Below are 17,195 nucleotides of genomic sequence, written 5' to 3' on the forward strand. Positions count from 1 at the left end.
TCATGTTTTCATTGTCATTTGTCTGTAGGTATTTTTTGATTTCCTCTTTGATTTCTTTAGTGATCTCTTGGTTATTTAATAACGTATTGTTTAGCCTCCTTGTGTTTGTATTTTTTACGTTTTTTTCCCCGTAATTGATTTCTAACCTCATAGCGTTGTGGTCAGAAAAGATGCTTGATACGATTTCAGTTTTCTTAAATTTACTGAGGCTTGATTTGTGACCCAAGATGTGATCTATCATGGAGAATGTTCTATGTGCACCTGAGAAGAAAATGTAATCTGCTGTTTTTGGATGGAATGTCCTATAAATATCAATTAAATCTATCTGGTCTATTGTGTCATTTAAGGCTCATCTTAACCATTTTAAGTGTATAGTTCAGTGGTATTAAATACATTCACATTATTATGCACATCACCACCCTCCATCCCCTTAACTCTTTTCACCTGTAAAACTGAAACTCTACACCAATTAAACAACAACTCTCCAAAGCAATTTTATCAGTTTATTCTCTCCCTCCCTCAGTCCCTGGCAACCACTATTATGCTTTCTGTCATTATGATTTTAACTACTTTAAGTACTTAAGTGGAATCATATAGTATTTTTTTTGTGTGACTGGCTTATTTCATTATGCATAGTGTCTTCTAGGTTCATCCATGTAGTAGCATATTGTAGAATTTCCTGTTTCTTTTAAAAGGCTGAGTAATATTCTACTGTGTATGTGTGTACTATATTGTGTGTGTGTGTGTGTGTGTGTGTGTGTGTTAAATGCTTTATATTATTTAGAATTCCTTAGTGGATTTTTAAATAGGTTTAAAAGATACTTTAGTGATATTTTGGGAAATTGATTGGGGTTTTTGGATGGGCTAGGAGTACATTCTTTTTTTAAAAATTTTTTTACAGTAAGTCCTTGTTGGTTATCTATTTTAAGTATAGCAGTGTGTGTGTGTACTGCATTTTGTTTTCTTTTCATTGGTATGTTGTGTTTTCATTTTCATTCATCTCTAAGTATTTCTTACTTTCCCTTGTGATTTTTCTTTGTTTGTTTAAAAGTGCATTAATTTCCAGAATTTTGTGAATTTTCCAGATTTTTCTTTTTAAATCTGTTGAGACTTAATATGTGCCCCAATACAGGGAAATGTTCCATGTGCACTTGAGAAGAATGTATACTCTGTTGAAGTTTGGTGGATTGTTCTGTATATGTCTGTTAGATGTAGTTAGTGTATTGTGTTGCTTAAGCCCACTATTCCCTTACTTATTTCCTTACTTATTATTGTGAAACTGTTTATTTCTCCCTTCAATTTTGTCAGGTTTTGTTTCATATATTTTTATAGTTTGTCATTAGGTGTGTAAATGTTTGTAATTGTTATATCTTCTTGCTTTATTGAAACTTTTATTAATACATAATGTCCTTGTCTCTTGTAACCTTTTTTTATTTAGAGTTTATCTGTCTGATATTATTATAGCCACTCTTGCTCTCTTTTGTTTACTATGTGCATGGAATATCTTTTTTCCATCCTTTTAGTTTCCACCTGTTTGTGCCTTTGGGTCTCTAGTGAATCTCTTGTTGATAACATATTGTTGGATCATATGTTTTTATTCATTCTGCCAATTTCTGTCTTTGGACTGGAGAATTTAAACCATTTACACTTGAAAGTAATTACTGAGGAGGGACTTACTCCTGTCATTGTGCTACTTGTTTTCTATATGCCCTGTAGCTTTTTTGTTCTTCATTTCCTGCATTCAGGTCTTCTTTGTTTTTAGTTGATTTTTTGTAGTGAAATGTTAAAATTTCTATCTTGTTTCCTTTTGTGTATATTTTATAGCTGTTTTCTTTGTGGGTACAATGGAGAAGACATTTAACATCCTAAAATTGTAACACTAATTTAAATTTATACCAGCTTACCTGCAATAACATACAAAGCCTGTACTCCTTTACAGCTCTGTCTCTACCTCCTCATTTGTTGATGTTCCACAATTACATCGTTATACATTGTGTGCCGCCCCAAACCATAAACTAATAATTATTTTAAATACATTAGCATATTAAATTATCTAGAAAATAAGACTTGGAGTTATAAACCAACATTGCAGTGATACTAGTTTTTACACTAATAATTTTTTTCTTTAAATGTCATAGTCTCCTAAATCATGTTGCAAATAAAAAGTGCAGTTTCCAACTATTTACAGTAATACTAGCTGTTTTAACTATGCATTTAACTTTATTGAGCTCTTTATTCCTCCATACAGCTTCGAGTTACCATCTAGTGTCCTTTCATTTCACCTTGCAGGGCTTCCTTAAGCATTTCTTGCATGACAGATCTAGTATCATGAACTTCCTCAGCTTTTGTTTATCTGGGAATGTCTTAATTTCTCCCTCACTTATGAAGGACAGTTTTGGTGGATATAGCAGTCTTTGTTGGCAGTTTTTTCTTTTAACACTTTGAACATATCAGTCCACTGTCTTCTGGCCTCCAAAGTTTCTGATGAGAAATCTGCTTAATCTTAGTTGAAGACCCCTTGTATTGATGATGATGATTTCTTGCTGCTTTCAAGATTCTCCCTTTGTCTTTATCTTTAAAGTTTGATTATAATGTGTCTTTTGAGCATCTTTGAGTTCATCTTGGGTTTTTTTGAGCTTCTTGGATGTTTATATTCATGTCTTTCATCAGATTTGGGAGTTTTCAGCCATTATTCATTCAGGTATCTTCTCTGCCCCTTTCTCTGTCTCCTCCTTCTGAGATTCCCAGAAGGATGTATATATTAAGTGTATATTGGTCCACTTGATGGTGCTCCACAGATCCCTTAGGTTCTGTTCACTTTTCTTCAATCTTTTTTCTTTCTGTCCTTCAGGCAATAATTTCCTATTTCCTTGTCCTGTTTTTCAAGTTCACTGATTCTTTCTTCTGCCTTTGAATCCCTCTAGTGAATTTTTTATTGTAATTATTGGTCTTATTAGCTATGAAATTTCTTTTTCATTTCCTTTTAAGTTTATTTCTTTATTGATATTTCCATTTTGTTCACACATTGCTTTCTTGGCTTTTCCCACAACTTTCTTTAGTTCTTTGTGCATCTTAGAGTTGGTTATTTTAAAGTTTTTTCATCCAGTAGATCTGCCATTAGGTCTTTTTCAGGAGCAGTTTCTGTTGATTCATTTTTTTCTTTGAATGAGCAGTACTTTGCCGTTTCTTTGTATGATTTGTGATTTTTTTTGTTGAACACTGGGCATTTGAATCTAATAATGTGGTAACTCTGTAAGTCAGATTCCCCCTGTTCCCCTGGGCTTGCTGGGTTTGTTGTTGTTGTTGTTACTGTTTGTTTTTTATTGTTGGCTGTTTCTGTACTGAGGATCAGTCTGAGGTGTAAACAAAGTCTTCTCTGTTCTTTCTGAGCCTTTCCCTTGTTGTGCCCATTTACTTTCTAACTTCCCCCATGTATACAGTTTTTTTTTTTAACATTCTTATCTTTAATGTCTGGCTCCCAAAAGAGGAAGGTGTGAAAAATGAAGGGGGGAGGGTTCTGGTCCTTTATATCCCCTGGAAGTCACTTTAGTCAGAATAAGAGGGGCTTGCAACAGTCAGGGGAGGTATAATAATAATGGCTGTTCGCCTGTTTGTCTGCCCCTCTGATCAGAAGCAGCAATCAGTGATCGGAGCACAGTTCCCTGATATTTGAAGGATAGGGTACTTTTTCCTCAGTCTGACTCCCATAAGCAATGTGTAAGCTGCTCTAGGAACATGTACACAGCTTCCTGCCAAATGGGTAGGGGTGGGAGATGGGCAGCTGCTACTGTGTGAAGAGCTGAATTTAACCTCAGTTTTACCACCCATGTCTTCCTCGGAAGGGACAAGACTTCAACAGAGTCCAGAGTTCCACAATAGTTAAATCAGACATTATGCCAGTGTAATTTTTTGTGTAGGTTGGGAGACAGATTGCTAGTGCTTCCTATTCTGCTGTCTTCCCAGAATCTTCTCCCCTTAAATGATTCGTATACTTTCAATTTAAATCCCTTAAGATATATCTCAGACTTATAAAAACCAGGTTTTTTAAAAAAGTAGATTATGCATGCACATGTCAGAAATTCAAAAGGCATTGGAATAGGTACAGTGTCTTCTAAGTTATCCCTATTGAGACAGCCTCTTCTATCATTTTTTTCCCCATAGGTAATATCCCTCCAGAGATAGTGTGTTCATATATATGCATAAAGGTATATATACCCATGCTTCCCTCTTCCCTTTTGTTTTTGACACAACTGGCAGTATATTTATGGGGAATGACCTTCAGGACTTGCCAGGAGAAAAATTAGGATACATTATGCAATATATTTAGACTGTTCTTATTCTTTTAAATGATTTCTTAGTATTCCATGGTTCTAGATAGTGCATAATTTACTTGATGGACATTTAGGTTGTTTTCAATCATTTGCCACTAACGGCAACCATATCTTAGCATTCGTTGCTCATGTGTGTATCTGTAGATTAAGATCCTACAGGTGAAGGTGCTTGGTGAAAGGGATATGTGGTACATTTTGATAAATATTGCCAAATTACTCTAAAGAGGTCGTGGCAGTGTACAACACATTAGATGTTGGAATGCCACTGCTCTTACAGATGAAAAATACCACTAATTAATATATATCTTGTGACTTCTGTAAACCTACTGCTGTTTGCTGCTACGTCAATCACAAAAACCGTAAGTTTTTTGATAAACTTGTGATAAGTACAGTTTTCTTATTTCCTCCTTCACCTCCCACCCAACTAAAATATACAACAGTAAAATATATTAGCTCAAACTTTACTCTTTCCAAGTTACTGCTTACTGCAGGCTCCATGAAGCCAAGAACTTTTGTCTGTTCTGTTCATTGATAGATCTAGTGTCACTTGAGCAGTGCTTGGCATTTATCATAGAATAAATTTTTGAGTAAACTAATGCATTGTAGTTAAATAATAGTTTTCCCTCATTTATTTAGTTTTCCTCTTTTCATCAAAAGTATTTTTAGAAAGTAAGATAATCGGCCTTGGGCTTTTTATGGGATCATTTACTCATTAATGAACTATTGCAGTATTGTTGAAGTCATAATTATTGCTGTTTGGAGTTGTTTTCTTTTCAGTTATTTCAATAAATTCTTAGGTTACAGGAGGCAGGGTATTTTTAACTTCTGAAGTAGAGTCCTTTTCTATGTTTCTGTGTAATATATTTGCTTATGTGTGTTCACACTTCTCACTTCCAGTTGGACTTTTTTCTTCTGTGTTTCTTATATAGATTGCTTAAGGAATAGTTACAGGACAAAACCTTCTAGCTCTGTCTTAATATAGTATGAAATATAATTTTGGAATGGAATAAACCTAGAGGCTTTGTCTTACCTAAGATTTAAAAAGTAGCCATCATTTCCTCTTTAATCCTCCTCACATAAGTTCATTACGCATAGCAAGATTGAAAGTGTTTCTTTTCTTAAGACAGGTTAAATTTAGCACTTTCTCTTGAGATAATCTGCCAATTGGTGCTTATATTCAGTCATCTAAAATGCTGTATGTCCTTTAAGAAAGTAATAAAAGATTTCTAATTCTTTTTAAAGGCGGGATCCACAGCACCATTGTTCATTGACCAGCCAGAAGAACCTGAGACAAATGCAACAGATGGCATAGAATTATTCGAAGACAGTCAGCTAACCAGTCGCTCTAAAGCAATAGCCTCAAAAACCAAAGAGATTGAACAGGTGAGAATCCAGTCTGCTTAAAGTATAAAATCTTTTGTTCCTGTCATTTTGTACACAGTAGTTACAGTAAATATTTATTGAATAAATATTTCATTTTGTCTTTTTCCATTTGTGACCCTGAAATTACAATGTAAAAAATTCTAAAAAATGTTTGATTTGATTTCACAGTAATTTTGATCAGTTTGGTCCTCCACCCCTGCTTACTTTTTTTTCTCTTTTTAATAAAAAGCAAGCTTCTATTTTAGAGAATATTAATATTCTAGTTAGTGTGGAGCAATTAAAGAACTATTAAACTTAGAGATGGGTTGAAAAATATTAGATATACCAATATAATAGCAAATGTTAGTTTTGAATACTGGGATTACAGATGTTTCTTGATGGTTTTCATTATACTTTTAAGTATTTTTCAAATATTAAAGAAAAAATAAAGGATAGGTATTTAAATCTAATTTTAATGATGTCATTTTGAAAAGTCAGGGTCTTGTTTTTAATAGATTGAATAGATTGCTTAAGGAATAGTTATAGGACAAAACCTTCTATCTGTATCTTAATACAGTGTGAAATGTAATTTTGGAATAGAATAAGCCTAGAGGCTTTGTCTTACCTAAGATTTAAAAAGTAGCCATCATTTCCTCTTTAATCCTCCTCGCATATGCTCATTATGCATAGAAAAGTTGAAAGTGTTTCAATATGGAAATATTACCTGCTTTATAGGGTATTATCACTTTATGAGAATTAAATGAAGTAAATGAAATGTGAAAGGGCTTTCTAAAATGTGACATGTTGTACAGCTGTTTGTTTTTGATGTTGTTACTCTCTAGTGCCTTGAGTAAATGTCATTATATTGTTATATAATCTTCTAAAAACTGTTGGAAATTAAGAACAAAATTAAACCTTTTCTCAAGGCGCTGTCCATTTCCACATCAATTAAAATCTATTTCCCTTGGTTAAGTAGAAGATCTTATTTAAATCCTAGATATGATTGTGCAGCTTATATAGGAAAATGGTGACTGAGAAAATCCGGTTTAATTTGGTGATGTGAAAGGCAGATTGGTGCCTTTCAAGATATCAATTAAATGGGAGTAAATAAATGGTTTGCTCACTAGGTGTATCTTCCAGTACGAATATGAATATCATTGCCCTATATAAAATTACTGTCTTTTTACTCTGACTTATTTTTCTTTGTAGCTTTTTTTTTCCCCTACCATTTGACATATGTTTGCTTGTCTCCCTTCCATATGGAAGCTTCATGAGAGCAAGGACTTTGTTTTGTGTACTGCTTTATCTTCATTACCCAGAACAGCGATTGGCATGTAGTGGGCTCACAAGAAATATGTGTTGTATGGATAGTCACTGAGTCACTTGAAATCAGAGTGTGTCTTAACCTGACCACTTAACAGAGTGTCTAGGCCCAGCACTTAGTAAGTGCTTGATAAGTGATTGTTAAGTGAATGAATTATTTAATGTTATTTTTCTTTTTCACCTAAATTGCAGCTCTTTAAAGGAGAGGTTTTCTTAAGAATATAACTGGTAGAAAACCTTGACTGACTCCCCTATTGGGAGGGAGTATTTGGGGTTGTTATTTATTAATATTTTTGTACTGTCTCCTCTTGTTATTAGTCATAGGTGATCTATTTGATCTTGAAAAGGTGGGTTACCAGTCAGAGGTAGAGCCTAGCTTAGCAGCACACACATAAAATTATTTAGTATGAAACCAGTGTTTGTATACTTTACAGACACCCATATATGTTTGACCTGTAAGTATGACTGTATTTCTGTTTTCATCTGCCCATTGTTCAAACACATGAAAAATCTGATACTAAAGTATATTGAACAAGGAAAGATGAACTAAAGAAAGAAAAATAACTCTAAAAGGTCATTACTGTATTCTGATGTACTAGAGAAGTAAAACCATTATAAAATAGAGAACTTAATGATGTTAAATATTGGAATGTAACTACTGTGTTCTTGCTAGGGTACTTTGGTTTTCATATATTGACAAGAAAATCAAACCAGAATTCCTCAAAATGTCACAAAGCTAGTAAATAATGACATGTAATTATTTTATAAATCATGTCTTAATGTTACAGTGATTTTTAAAAATGAAAAAATTAGGTTTAAGGGGATTTCTCTCCAACATTTGTACATTTTATTTTTAGAGATTAAATACCAGATGGATAGGAATATTATAAAGGTTTGAGAAAGCTAGATGGTAGTTATTATACAGCTGTCTAGTAATTTATATTTTTCCATATGCTTGAAATATTGCATGATTTAAAAAATGAATAATAGCCCCCCCTAAAAAGAGCCTGCATAGATGAGGCCAACAAATCAAACTTAGAATAATGTAGGAATGTAAATACTGGTGTTATAGCCAAGTTGCTTTTTCTCCCTGTTATGTCAAGTGCAATATGTTCAGATATCTTATAATTTCCACATGTTTTTTGAGGGTTTATATAAATTAGGTCCTTCAGCCCTTGAATCCAAAGAAAGTCATTAACTTGAGGCAGTATTACAATATGTAATAAACTAAATCTTCAGGCCAAAATTTAATTTAATTCAGAGGGCCTACAAATGTGGCTTATTCGATGTTTAAGGAAACGCATATGGATATAGATTGTATCAGAATCACTTCAATAAGAGCAGATTCATGTTCTTTGCCATATTATTGCCATCTCATTCCTGGGCATATAAGAATTCGGTAGGGTAGAGGTACAGGTGTCTTTTGAAAAAGCTGCCAGCTTATAGTCGTATATGGTGGAGACTGGTCTAAAATCCTTGAGCCAGAAGACATCAGATTGCATCTCTGAATATTATGTTGCTAGAGATCATTTGAATCATCTCACTTTTACATAAATATCTTTTAGTGGATATGATTCATTCTCTTGCTACAGCACATTTATCCTCCTTATGCTTTGGATCCTGTGGTGTATCTTTTCCCCCTATTTCCCCAGATTATCCCCTCTTACCCAATTTGGGCCACCTTTTACATGCAAATACTGGAATATTTTCCTAGGCTTTCTGGCTTCTGAGCTTAGAAAGGCAAACTTCAGAATTTCTTCTGTCATTATGGTAATTCCTAGAGAGACTTAATCCACAAAAATATAGGTGATGAATTGGGAGATTGGGATTGACATATATACACTAATATGTATAAAATGGATGACTAATAAGAACCTACTGTATAAAAAATAAATAAAATTCTAAAATTCAAAGAAATATATAGGTGATTCATATTCTGGTTCAGGTATTTGGCATTAACCCCTTGATCGTGATATATCTCTCAAGTCCTCACATACCTACTACTACTGAACTATTTGATTTGAAAGTGCATCCTACTCCTTGATATTTTACCAGTGAGGAATCTTGGCTTTTAACAAATTGTTACTTTGAATGAACGATGCAAATTGAAATCCTCCATTATTACATACCCTTCTTCCCTTTATTGTACCTTGAGGGATAAAGCAATATTTACTTTAACTCTTTGGAATTCTCTTATTTAAGATTTGCAAAATCCCTCATAAATTTTGATAAAATTGTGCTTAGACATAGCCTGTCAGTGAGATCCTCTGTTTTCTTGGGGACCTGGCATCTAATGATATTTAAGTCTTCTTGTAATTTCCCACTGGCAAGATCTGGCTTTGATTGTTCTATCTTCCTCTTTCTTCAGATGGAATCAGATAATATGAGTAGATCTGGGGTGGGTACACACACACACACACACACACACACATATGTATATGTATACATACACAGACAAAAAATATGCATATGCATTGTTGGCCTAGCAGATCATATGACTAAGAGTGTCAGGGTGGCTAAAATCCTCCTGAAGACCCAAGAAGTTGTAGAGAAGCAGGTGCCTAGTGAAGCAACCGTAAGGATAGTTGGTGTGTAACTGAAGTTTATTAGGATCTTTTGCTCTGCCAACTAGTCTTAAAAAAAAGAACCTTTCATCTCTTCACTCTCAAGGCACCATGCTTATATTGTAATTCTCTGCTTTTGTTGTACATCTGTGGGGCTTTTAAAAAGTAGAGCTTGTTGGATATCTGCCATAAATATTCCGGTAAGTTAGTTATCAGAGCTTCTCAAACTTTAATGTGGGTGTAAATCACTGGGGGATCTTGTTAAAATACAGATTTTGATTCAGTAGATCTGGGATGGGGCTTGAGATTGGAATGTCTGACATTCTCCCCGGTGACACTGATTTTACTAGTCTATGTACCATGTTTGGAGTAACAAGGAGTTGGAAGGAGGTGACTGTTTTTTCTTAGGTTCTTCTATACTTTCTAATGTGCTGAAAGGTTGAAAACTATGACCACCTTTTATGTAAATTAAGAGACTTTTGTACTGTCTGTTTTTTAATTGTGGTATAATTAACATGCAATAAAATGCATAGATCTTAAATATTCAGTTGGATAAGTTGTAACAGTTGTAGCACTTTGTAAATATCACCCAAAACAAATATTTATGAAAGTCTTTTCTATTATGTTAAAATGTCCTCCAGCCCATCCATTGAAAGCTGTATTTTAAGTGATAAAATACACAAGGATAAAATTCAAAAGGCACAAGAGATTATGCAGGGAAAACAAGTTTCCTTCTCACCTATAATTCTTAGCTGCCCAGTTTCTTTCCCCAGCGTGTAGATATACTGTATATGTGATGTATGTGTATATATGTGTATATATACATATATATGTGTATACACAGAGTTTATATACAGTATTTATGTATGTGTATACACACATACATACATATACACACACACACATCTGGAGCATGTTTGATTCAGATGAGTGGAGATAAAAGTTGGTGTGTGTGTCTCCATGCTTTTTCTTTAAATACAGTACCATACTCTGTACCCTGTTCAGTGTTTTAGTGACCATTCTATATCAGTATATATAACTAGTCCCCTATTAATAGACATTTATAATCCCTTGGGAACCGTGTTTCAAAATATAGGTCCTCTGATTTCTCCACATTAAAAATATATATATGTATTTTTTAAATAAACAAAATATTACATTTAAAATATACATTTTGGGGCTGTGGAGTTGCTTTAATACTGTGGGTGTCAAATGCCTGTGTTTATGTTTTGTGAAGTGCTGTACAGGTTTTAGTAACTGCATAGGAGATCACCAGAGTGCCTGTTTACCTCTTATGGTTCTAATGGCATGCCAAGTTTGAGCATAACTGTAATATGTGAGTTTGTAGAGAATCTGAATTTCTTGCTTGTACCAATCTTTATCAGCCTTTCTTAAAAATTATGTTAGTATGGGGCTTCCCTGGTGGCGCAGTGGTTGAGAGTCCGCCTGCCGATGCAGCGGACACGGGTTCGTGCCCCGGTCCGGGAAGATCCCACATGCCGCGGAGCGGCTGGGCCCGTGAGCCACGGCCGCTGGGCCTGCGCGTCCGGAGCCTGTGCTCCGCAACGGGAGAGGCGAAAACAATGAGGGGCCCGCGTACCGCAAAAAAAAAAAAAAAAAAAAAAAAAAAAAAAATTATGTTAGTAGATGCAATTAATAAAATCTAAGCCAATCTAATTGTGGGGATGTACCTGATAATATTCTTTAAATGCATTACTCATGATGCTCCTCAAATCGCAGAAAGTCATCATTTGTAAGGGGGAAGGTCCATCTCTTCTTTCTTCTTATTTGGTGAGTAATTCAAAAAAGAACAAGTACCATGAAGGCAAATTCATTTTTAAGACCTCTTTGGCTATTTCAGGACACTATCCTAATAACATAAAGCTGTTTTATGAAAAAGCTGATATTTCTACCTGCAAGTAAGTCTCTCTATTAACAGAATGGTTGATTACTATATTTATCTGATAATTTATAATTGAAATATAGACAGGAATCATTTTAGATCCAGAGAGGGTGCCAATCTAATGTTCTTAAACAGAGAGACTACTCAGAGACTCTTGATAGGGGGGATTGTGTATTTTTCTTCTTTCCTTCTTTTAACTTCCAAAGACTTAAACTGAATATACATTTGTTTTGGTAAAGACGTTATTTTTTATAGTCAGTCATAGCTATGCCTGCCTTGTTATATTGAGGAAATTTTATTTCTTAGCCATGTTGGGGCCACTTTCCTTACTCTAGTTAATAAAAATCAAGTTACTTCAGAAATCATTTTGTTGCCTGTCTAGGTCATCAGTCTTATAGGTTAATACAGTTTTGCTGTAAGTCTAGATCAATCTACTTAATATGTGATTTTTATTTTAATTTGAATTCTACATGTTAACCATTTTGTGACCGTATGGGCTGCTCACTGGCTTTTCTTCATTTTCTTCCTCAAAATAAAAAAGTTAGGCTGAATAATCTTAGGTCTCTTCCTAATCTAAATCATATTAAAAATTAAAAGCTAAATATTGCTTCTTCTGTACACACTATTATATGTGTACATAAAGAAGCTAATTTCAGATTTAACTATAGAATATTTAAGCGTTGATTCTTTTTTAAACCTCTTAATGAGGACACAGTGTACTTACATTAAAATGCTTTTTAAAAACTCAAATATTTATCATTGCTATGCATCAGTCAGTAATTAAATAGTGCTTGTTGAGCTAATGAATTGTGCAGAAAGGGTTTTCTTCAGTAGACAAGACGTTCCGTTTAGTCACCATTCTGCCTGTGGCCCTCTTCTTTTCTTCGAGTGTCTAGTTTCAGTCACCGTCTAACTATATAGCTGATTCTTCCCAGCCCTCTCACTGGGTCGCTCTTTCTCCCTCAATATAAAATAGGATATTTTTATTTTACTTTTACAGAGAAAAGGCTTGAAAATTAATCAAATGAACCATCTTCCTGAAATATTAACTAGAGTTGCAGACATGGAGAAGAGTCACACATGATGGGTTAAAATGAAATTGTTTCCAAAGTAGTGGCAACTCTATCATTGTATATGCATGATCTAATAAGCATTTTATACTAGTCCTACTTGATAGAAACATTCTTTGTTTTTTCTTTTTATCAGAGCAAGTAACGAACTTTTTAAAAGTGCAGCTCTTACCACTATCTTGTCTAGACATCAAGTCTACCCTACTGTATTTAACAGTCCATTATTACCAACCACTTATTCGGACCTTACATATATAGATTTAGTAAAATATACTCACATACGATTTACCTCTGAAAAATCTCTTATTCCCAAAACACATTGAAAATAAATCATTTATTTTGGCTAAATTTCAGAGTTTTTGAAATTTATCAGTCAGATTCTGTTCATGCTCTTACTATAGACGCTTGTTGCTGAAACGTAAGTGTAAAGTTTTCACTTTAAGGGAGTTTCATCTGGAAGCTGTCTCAGAAGGTAATTTGTATCATATTTGAAATGTCAAAACCAAGTGTCTTAGCTTTTACGTTTAATTAAAAGTAACTTATTTATACCTGATATAAATCCATAAATACGGAGATTGATGACTCTGTTAAGATACAATTTTTACATAAAATATGAAATTTGGACAATACAAATACCAGGCCTTATAAAAACCATACTTAAAATGTTGCAAGTACCAGAAGAGATGAGGCCATCCTGGACATTATACCTGGGAATGTCATCATTTAAACAAAAGTACCCAATACAGGTATTCCCCATGGCTTAAGCCCATGCGTGAGCTTCCTTCTCTCACCTCCCTTCTTTGTTTCCTGTCAACCAGTGTTAGGTAAGGATTTTCTCTAGTGGTTCCAAATTACTGTCACTTGCTATTCAGTTCCCCTTTTGTTAAGTTAACAATTTTATTTAGTCTCTGAGTACTTCACATTGGGAACATTTCTAAGTAGTGTGGCATAGAAATTGCTGGATGCTTCCATTTAGTGCTTTAACTTCTCAGAGCCTTTTCCTCATTTGTTAAATGGGATTAGTTGCATGTTTTCCTGCAGAATTAACAAGCTTTTGTATGTGAAAGCCCTTTATATATTGAAAATCACTATACAAGTGGTTATGGTTGTGTTGAGTATTACTTTGCCTGTTTCTTTGCAACCTTGGAATATTGACTACTTTCAGATTACCTCTTAGGAATATTTTATAGCAAGTTTCCTGTATAAGTTTAACTTTGAGAGCCCATTTTCTCATCAGTGTGAAGATTTGGGCTGTTTACCTCTTGTCCTTTTACTTCTGTTTTTATTTTGGGGGATTTCCCCTTTATTTGTTCAAAATGAAATGTGAAAATAATTTTACTATGAAATATTTTATTTATTTTGGGGGGCTTTGTAATTTTCCTTTCACATTTTCCATTTGGATTGCTTTTTTATCTCACTGGTCCTTATCTATTTTTCTAGACATAAGAAGTACCATAAAAGATTAATGTTTCCTTCTCCTTAGAATTCCCTGCTTTCCCTCCCCATTCCTAAAACATAAATTGTTCCCATATATCACCCTTCACTTGTCATCCCTTATTTTTAACATGTGATCCCTCCTATAACATCTGCTGTCTTCTCTTAACTGTTGTTTAATTCAAGTATTGTGCAAGGAGATAACAAGCTTGTCTGTTATATACACTCATTTGCTGACTACAGTGTGAGTTAATTGATATTCTCAATTCATTTACAGACGGTGTTTTAAAAGTTGCACTTAGATAATCTTATGTTTCTACTTAAAGGTAACTTGAAATTAAACACTAGAAGTGAGTTGATGTTGGGAGTCACTTATATAATTATCTATTTTGTGTACGTTTCCTTTATTCTTTCTCTTTTTAAAATTTTGTTTTTAAAAAAAGTAGTACAGGAAATTGGACAATGCAGTGTATATCATTTCTGTTTAGAATACTTGTTTACTTGAATTAGCCAGGAGATTATTTGGAGATTTTTTTGTCTGCCTCTGAACTGAATCTTAAGATTTCTAATCCTTCAGTTATCTGGACTTGAGAGGAAATGAGCAGTTCAGCATCGTTCAGTTTTCTGGTTACCTGATGTTCAATTATGCTAAACTCTGCTATGATTGCTAATATGCTCTACTTTAAGAAAGTCACCTTAGCGATGTATAACACATGTACAGAGAGAAGTGTTCAAAACAGAGAAGTTGTTAACCTGAATGATTTCTCACAAAGCAAGCACTAGTGAAAACTACCATTCAGGGCAAGAAATAGAGATTACCAGCACCCCAGGAGTCCCATCATACCCCCTCCCTAATCACTGCCCCTCCTTTCCCAAAGGTAACCACTAAATTGATTCCTAACATTGTAGTATAGTTTTTGAGCTTTACACAAATGGAATCATACAGTATATATTATTTTGTGCCTAGCTTTTTTTTGTTCACCATTGTGTTTATGAGATTCATTGATATTGTTACATGTAATATAGCTCCTTTTGGTTTTAATTTGCATTTCCCTGATTACAGATGATGCTGAGGATATTTTCGTATGGTTATTCGCACATAGTACAAGTACTCTTTTGTACTTGTTGAGATTCTTGCTTGTTTTCCTGTTGAGTTCTTTTTTTTTAAATGATTTGTAGAAGTTCTTTATATAATCTTTATATATATATATATATATATATATAATATCTTTTCCCATTTTGTGTCTTGCTTTTTCATTCTTTTGATATCTATGGAGGAATAAAAATTCTTACTTTTAATGTAGCCCAGACTTTTGAGTCTTATTCTATATTGCTTTTATTTGTCTCCTATTTAAGATATCTTTCTCTTTTATTATCTTCTAGAAGCTTTTCTGTTTTGTCTTTTACATTGAGTTACAATCCATTTGAAAATGATTTTATATATAGTGTATATTAAATGTAGCTGAGATCAAGTTTCACTTTTTTCCATGTGGATATCCATTTGACACTGAACCATCTTTTGGAAAGACCATGTGTTCCTCACTGTTCTGCATTGACACCTGTGTAATAAGTCAGGTGTCCATATATGTGTGAATCTGTTTCTGGACTCTGTTCTATTCTATTGGTCTTTTGATTTGTGTAAAAGTACTGCACTGTCCTCATTACTGTAGCTTTACAATTAAGTCTTGATATCCAGTAGAGCAAATCCTCCTCCCTGTTGTTTTTTTTTCAAGGGTACCTGTACTTGGAACTGTGAATTTCTGTAGAAACTTTAGAATTGGTTTCTCATGTTCTCAATTTAACAAACAAAGCCTGTTGGGATCTAGGCTCAGGATCTCTCACGAGGCTGCAGTCAAGCTGATAACAAGGGCTATAGTTTCTTAAGATGTGACTGGAGTTGGAAGATCCACTTCCAAGCTCACTCATGTAGCTGTTGGCATGAGTTTCAGTTTGTTGCATGTAATCATTGCCTCCCCCAAGAGTGAGCAAAAAAGAGCAATGCTTTGCTGCCTTTTTTGGTCTGTTGAGTCACATAGTGTCTGTCACTTCTACCTTGTTCTGTTAATTACAAGTGAGTCACTAAGCCCAGCCAACACTCAACAGGAAGGGATTACACAAGGATGAAAATACCAGGAGGGTGGGGATCACTGGGGGCTATCTGGGGGTTGGCTGCCACATCTTCCATGATAATTGTAACCTGAATTTACCAGCTTTATTAGTCTTTTTCAAAGAACCAACTTTTGGTTTTGTTCTTTTTTTTTTCTTGTTTTGATTTTATATTTCATTAAATTCTGCCTTTATTGTTTTCTTTCCTTCTTCATTTTTTGGTTTAATTTCTGTTATTGAAAAAATTTTTGAGATAGATACTTACTGATTTGTAGTTTTTCTTTTCTTTTTTTTTTTTTTTGCGGTACGCGGGCCTCTCACTGTTGTGGCCTCTCCCGTTGCGGAGCACAGGCTTCGGACGCGCAGGCTCAGCGGCCATGGCTCACGGGCCCAGCCACTCCGCGGCTTGTGGGACCTTCCCGGACCGGGGCAAGAACCCATGTCCCCTGCATCGGCAGGCGGACTCTCAACCACTGCGCCACCAGGGAAGCCCTGTAGTTTTTCTTTTAACCTATAAATTCCCTCTCAACATGGCATTAGCTCATCTTCCAAATTTTGATGTTATTTTTATTGTCATTCAGTTTAGAATATTTTCCTAATATTCCTTGGATTTCTTATTTAGAGTTATTTAGAAGATTTCTTAATTTCCAAACATATGGGGATTTTGTAGGTTTTTAAAAAAATAAATTTCTATTTCTAAACCACTCTAGTCAGAAAACATTCTTTAGGATTTTAGCCCTATGAAATTTGTTGTAACTTACATTGCAGCCCAACACATCATCAGTTTTTCTTTTTTATTTCTTTTTTTTGGCTGTGTTGGGTCTTCATTGCTGCACATGGGCTTTCTCTAGTTGCAGTGAGCAGGGGCTACTCTTCATTGCAGTGCGTGGGCTTCTCATTGCAGTGGCTTCTCTTGTGTGGAGCACAGGCTCTAGGCATGTCGGCTTGAACAGTTGTAGCACACGGGCTCAGTAGTTGTGGTGCACGGGCTTAGTTGCTCCGCAGCACGTGGGATCTTCCCGGACCAGGGATCGAACCTGTGTCCCCTCCATTGCCAGGTGGATTCTTAACCACTGCTCCACCAGGGAAGTCCAGTCAGTTT

General features: G+C 34.6%; 1 protein-coding gene across 4 annotated transcripts in view; it reads left to right on the forward strand.

Annotated features, from left to right (window-relative positions):
* The window catches only part of PPHLN1 (periphilin 1), a 141,949-nt gene that overhangs the window by 87,399 nt on the left and 37,355 nt on the right, over positions 1–17,195 (forward strand). For all 4 annotated transcript variants that reach the window (XM_082849942.1, XM_082849944.1, XM_082849941.1 and 1 more), the window contains one exon: positions 5,574–5,714. In XM_082849942.1, the coding sequence (XP_082706068.1) occupies positions 5,574–5,714 (141 nt within the window). The remainder of the gene's footprint in view (positions 1–5,573; positions 5,715–17,195) is intronic.

This window comes from Leucopleurus acutus (genome assembly GCF_964270905.1).
Source record: "Leucopleurus acutus genome assembly, chromosome: 11".
NCBI classification, from domain to species: domain Eukaryota; kingdom Metazoa; phylum Chordata; class Mammalia; order Artiodactyla; family Delphinidae; genus Leucopleurus; species Leucopleurus acutus.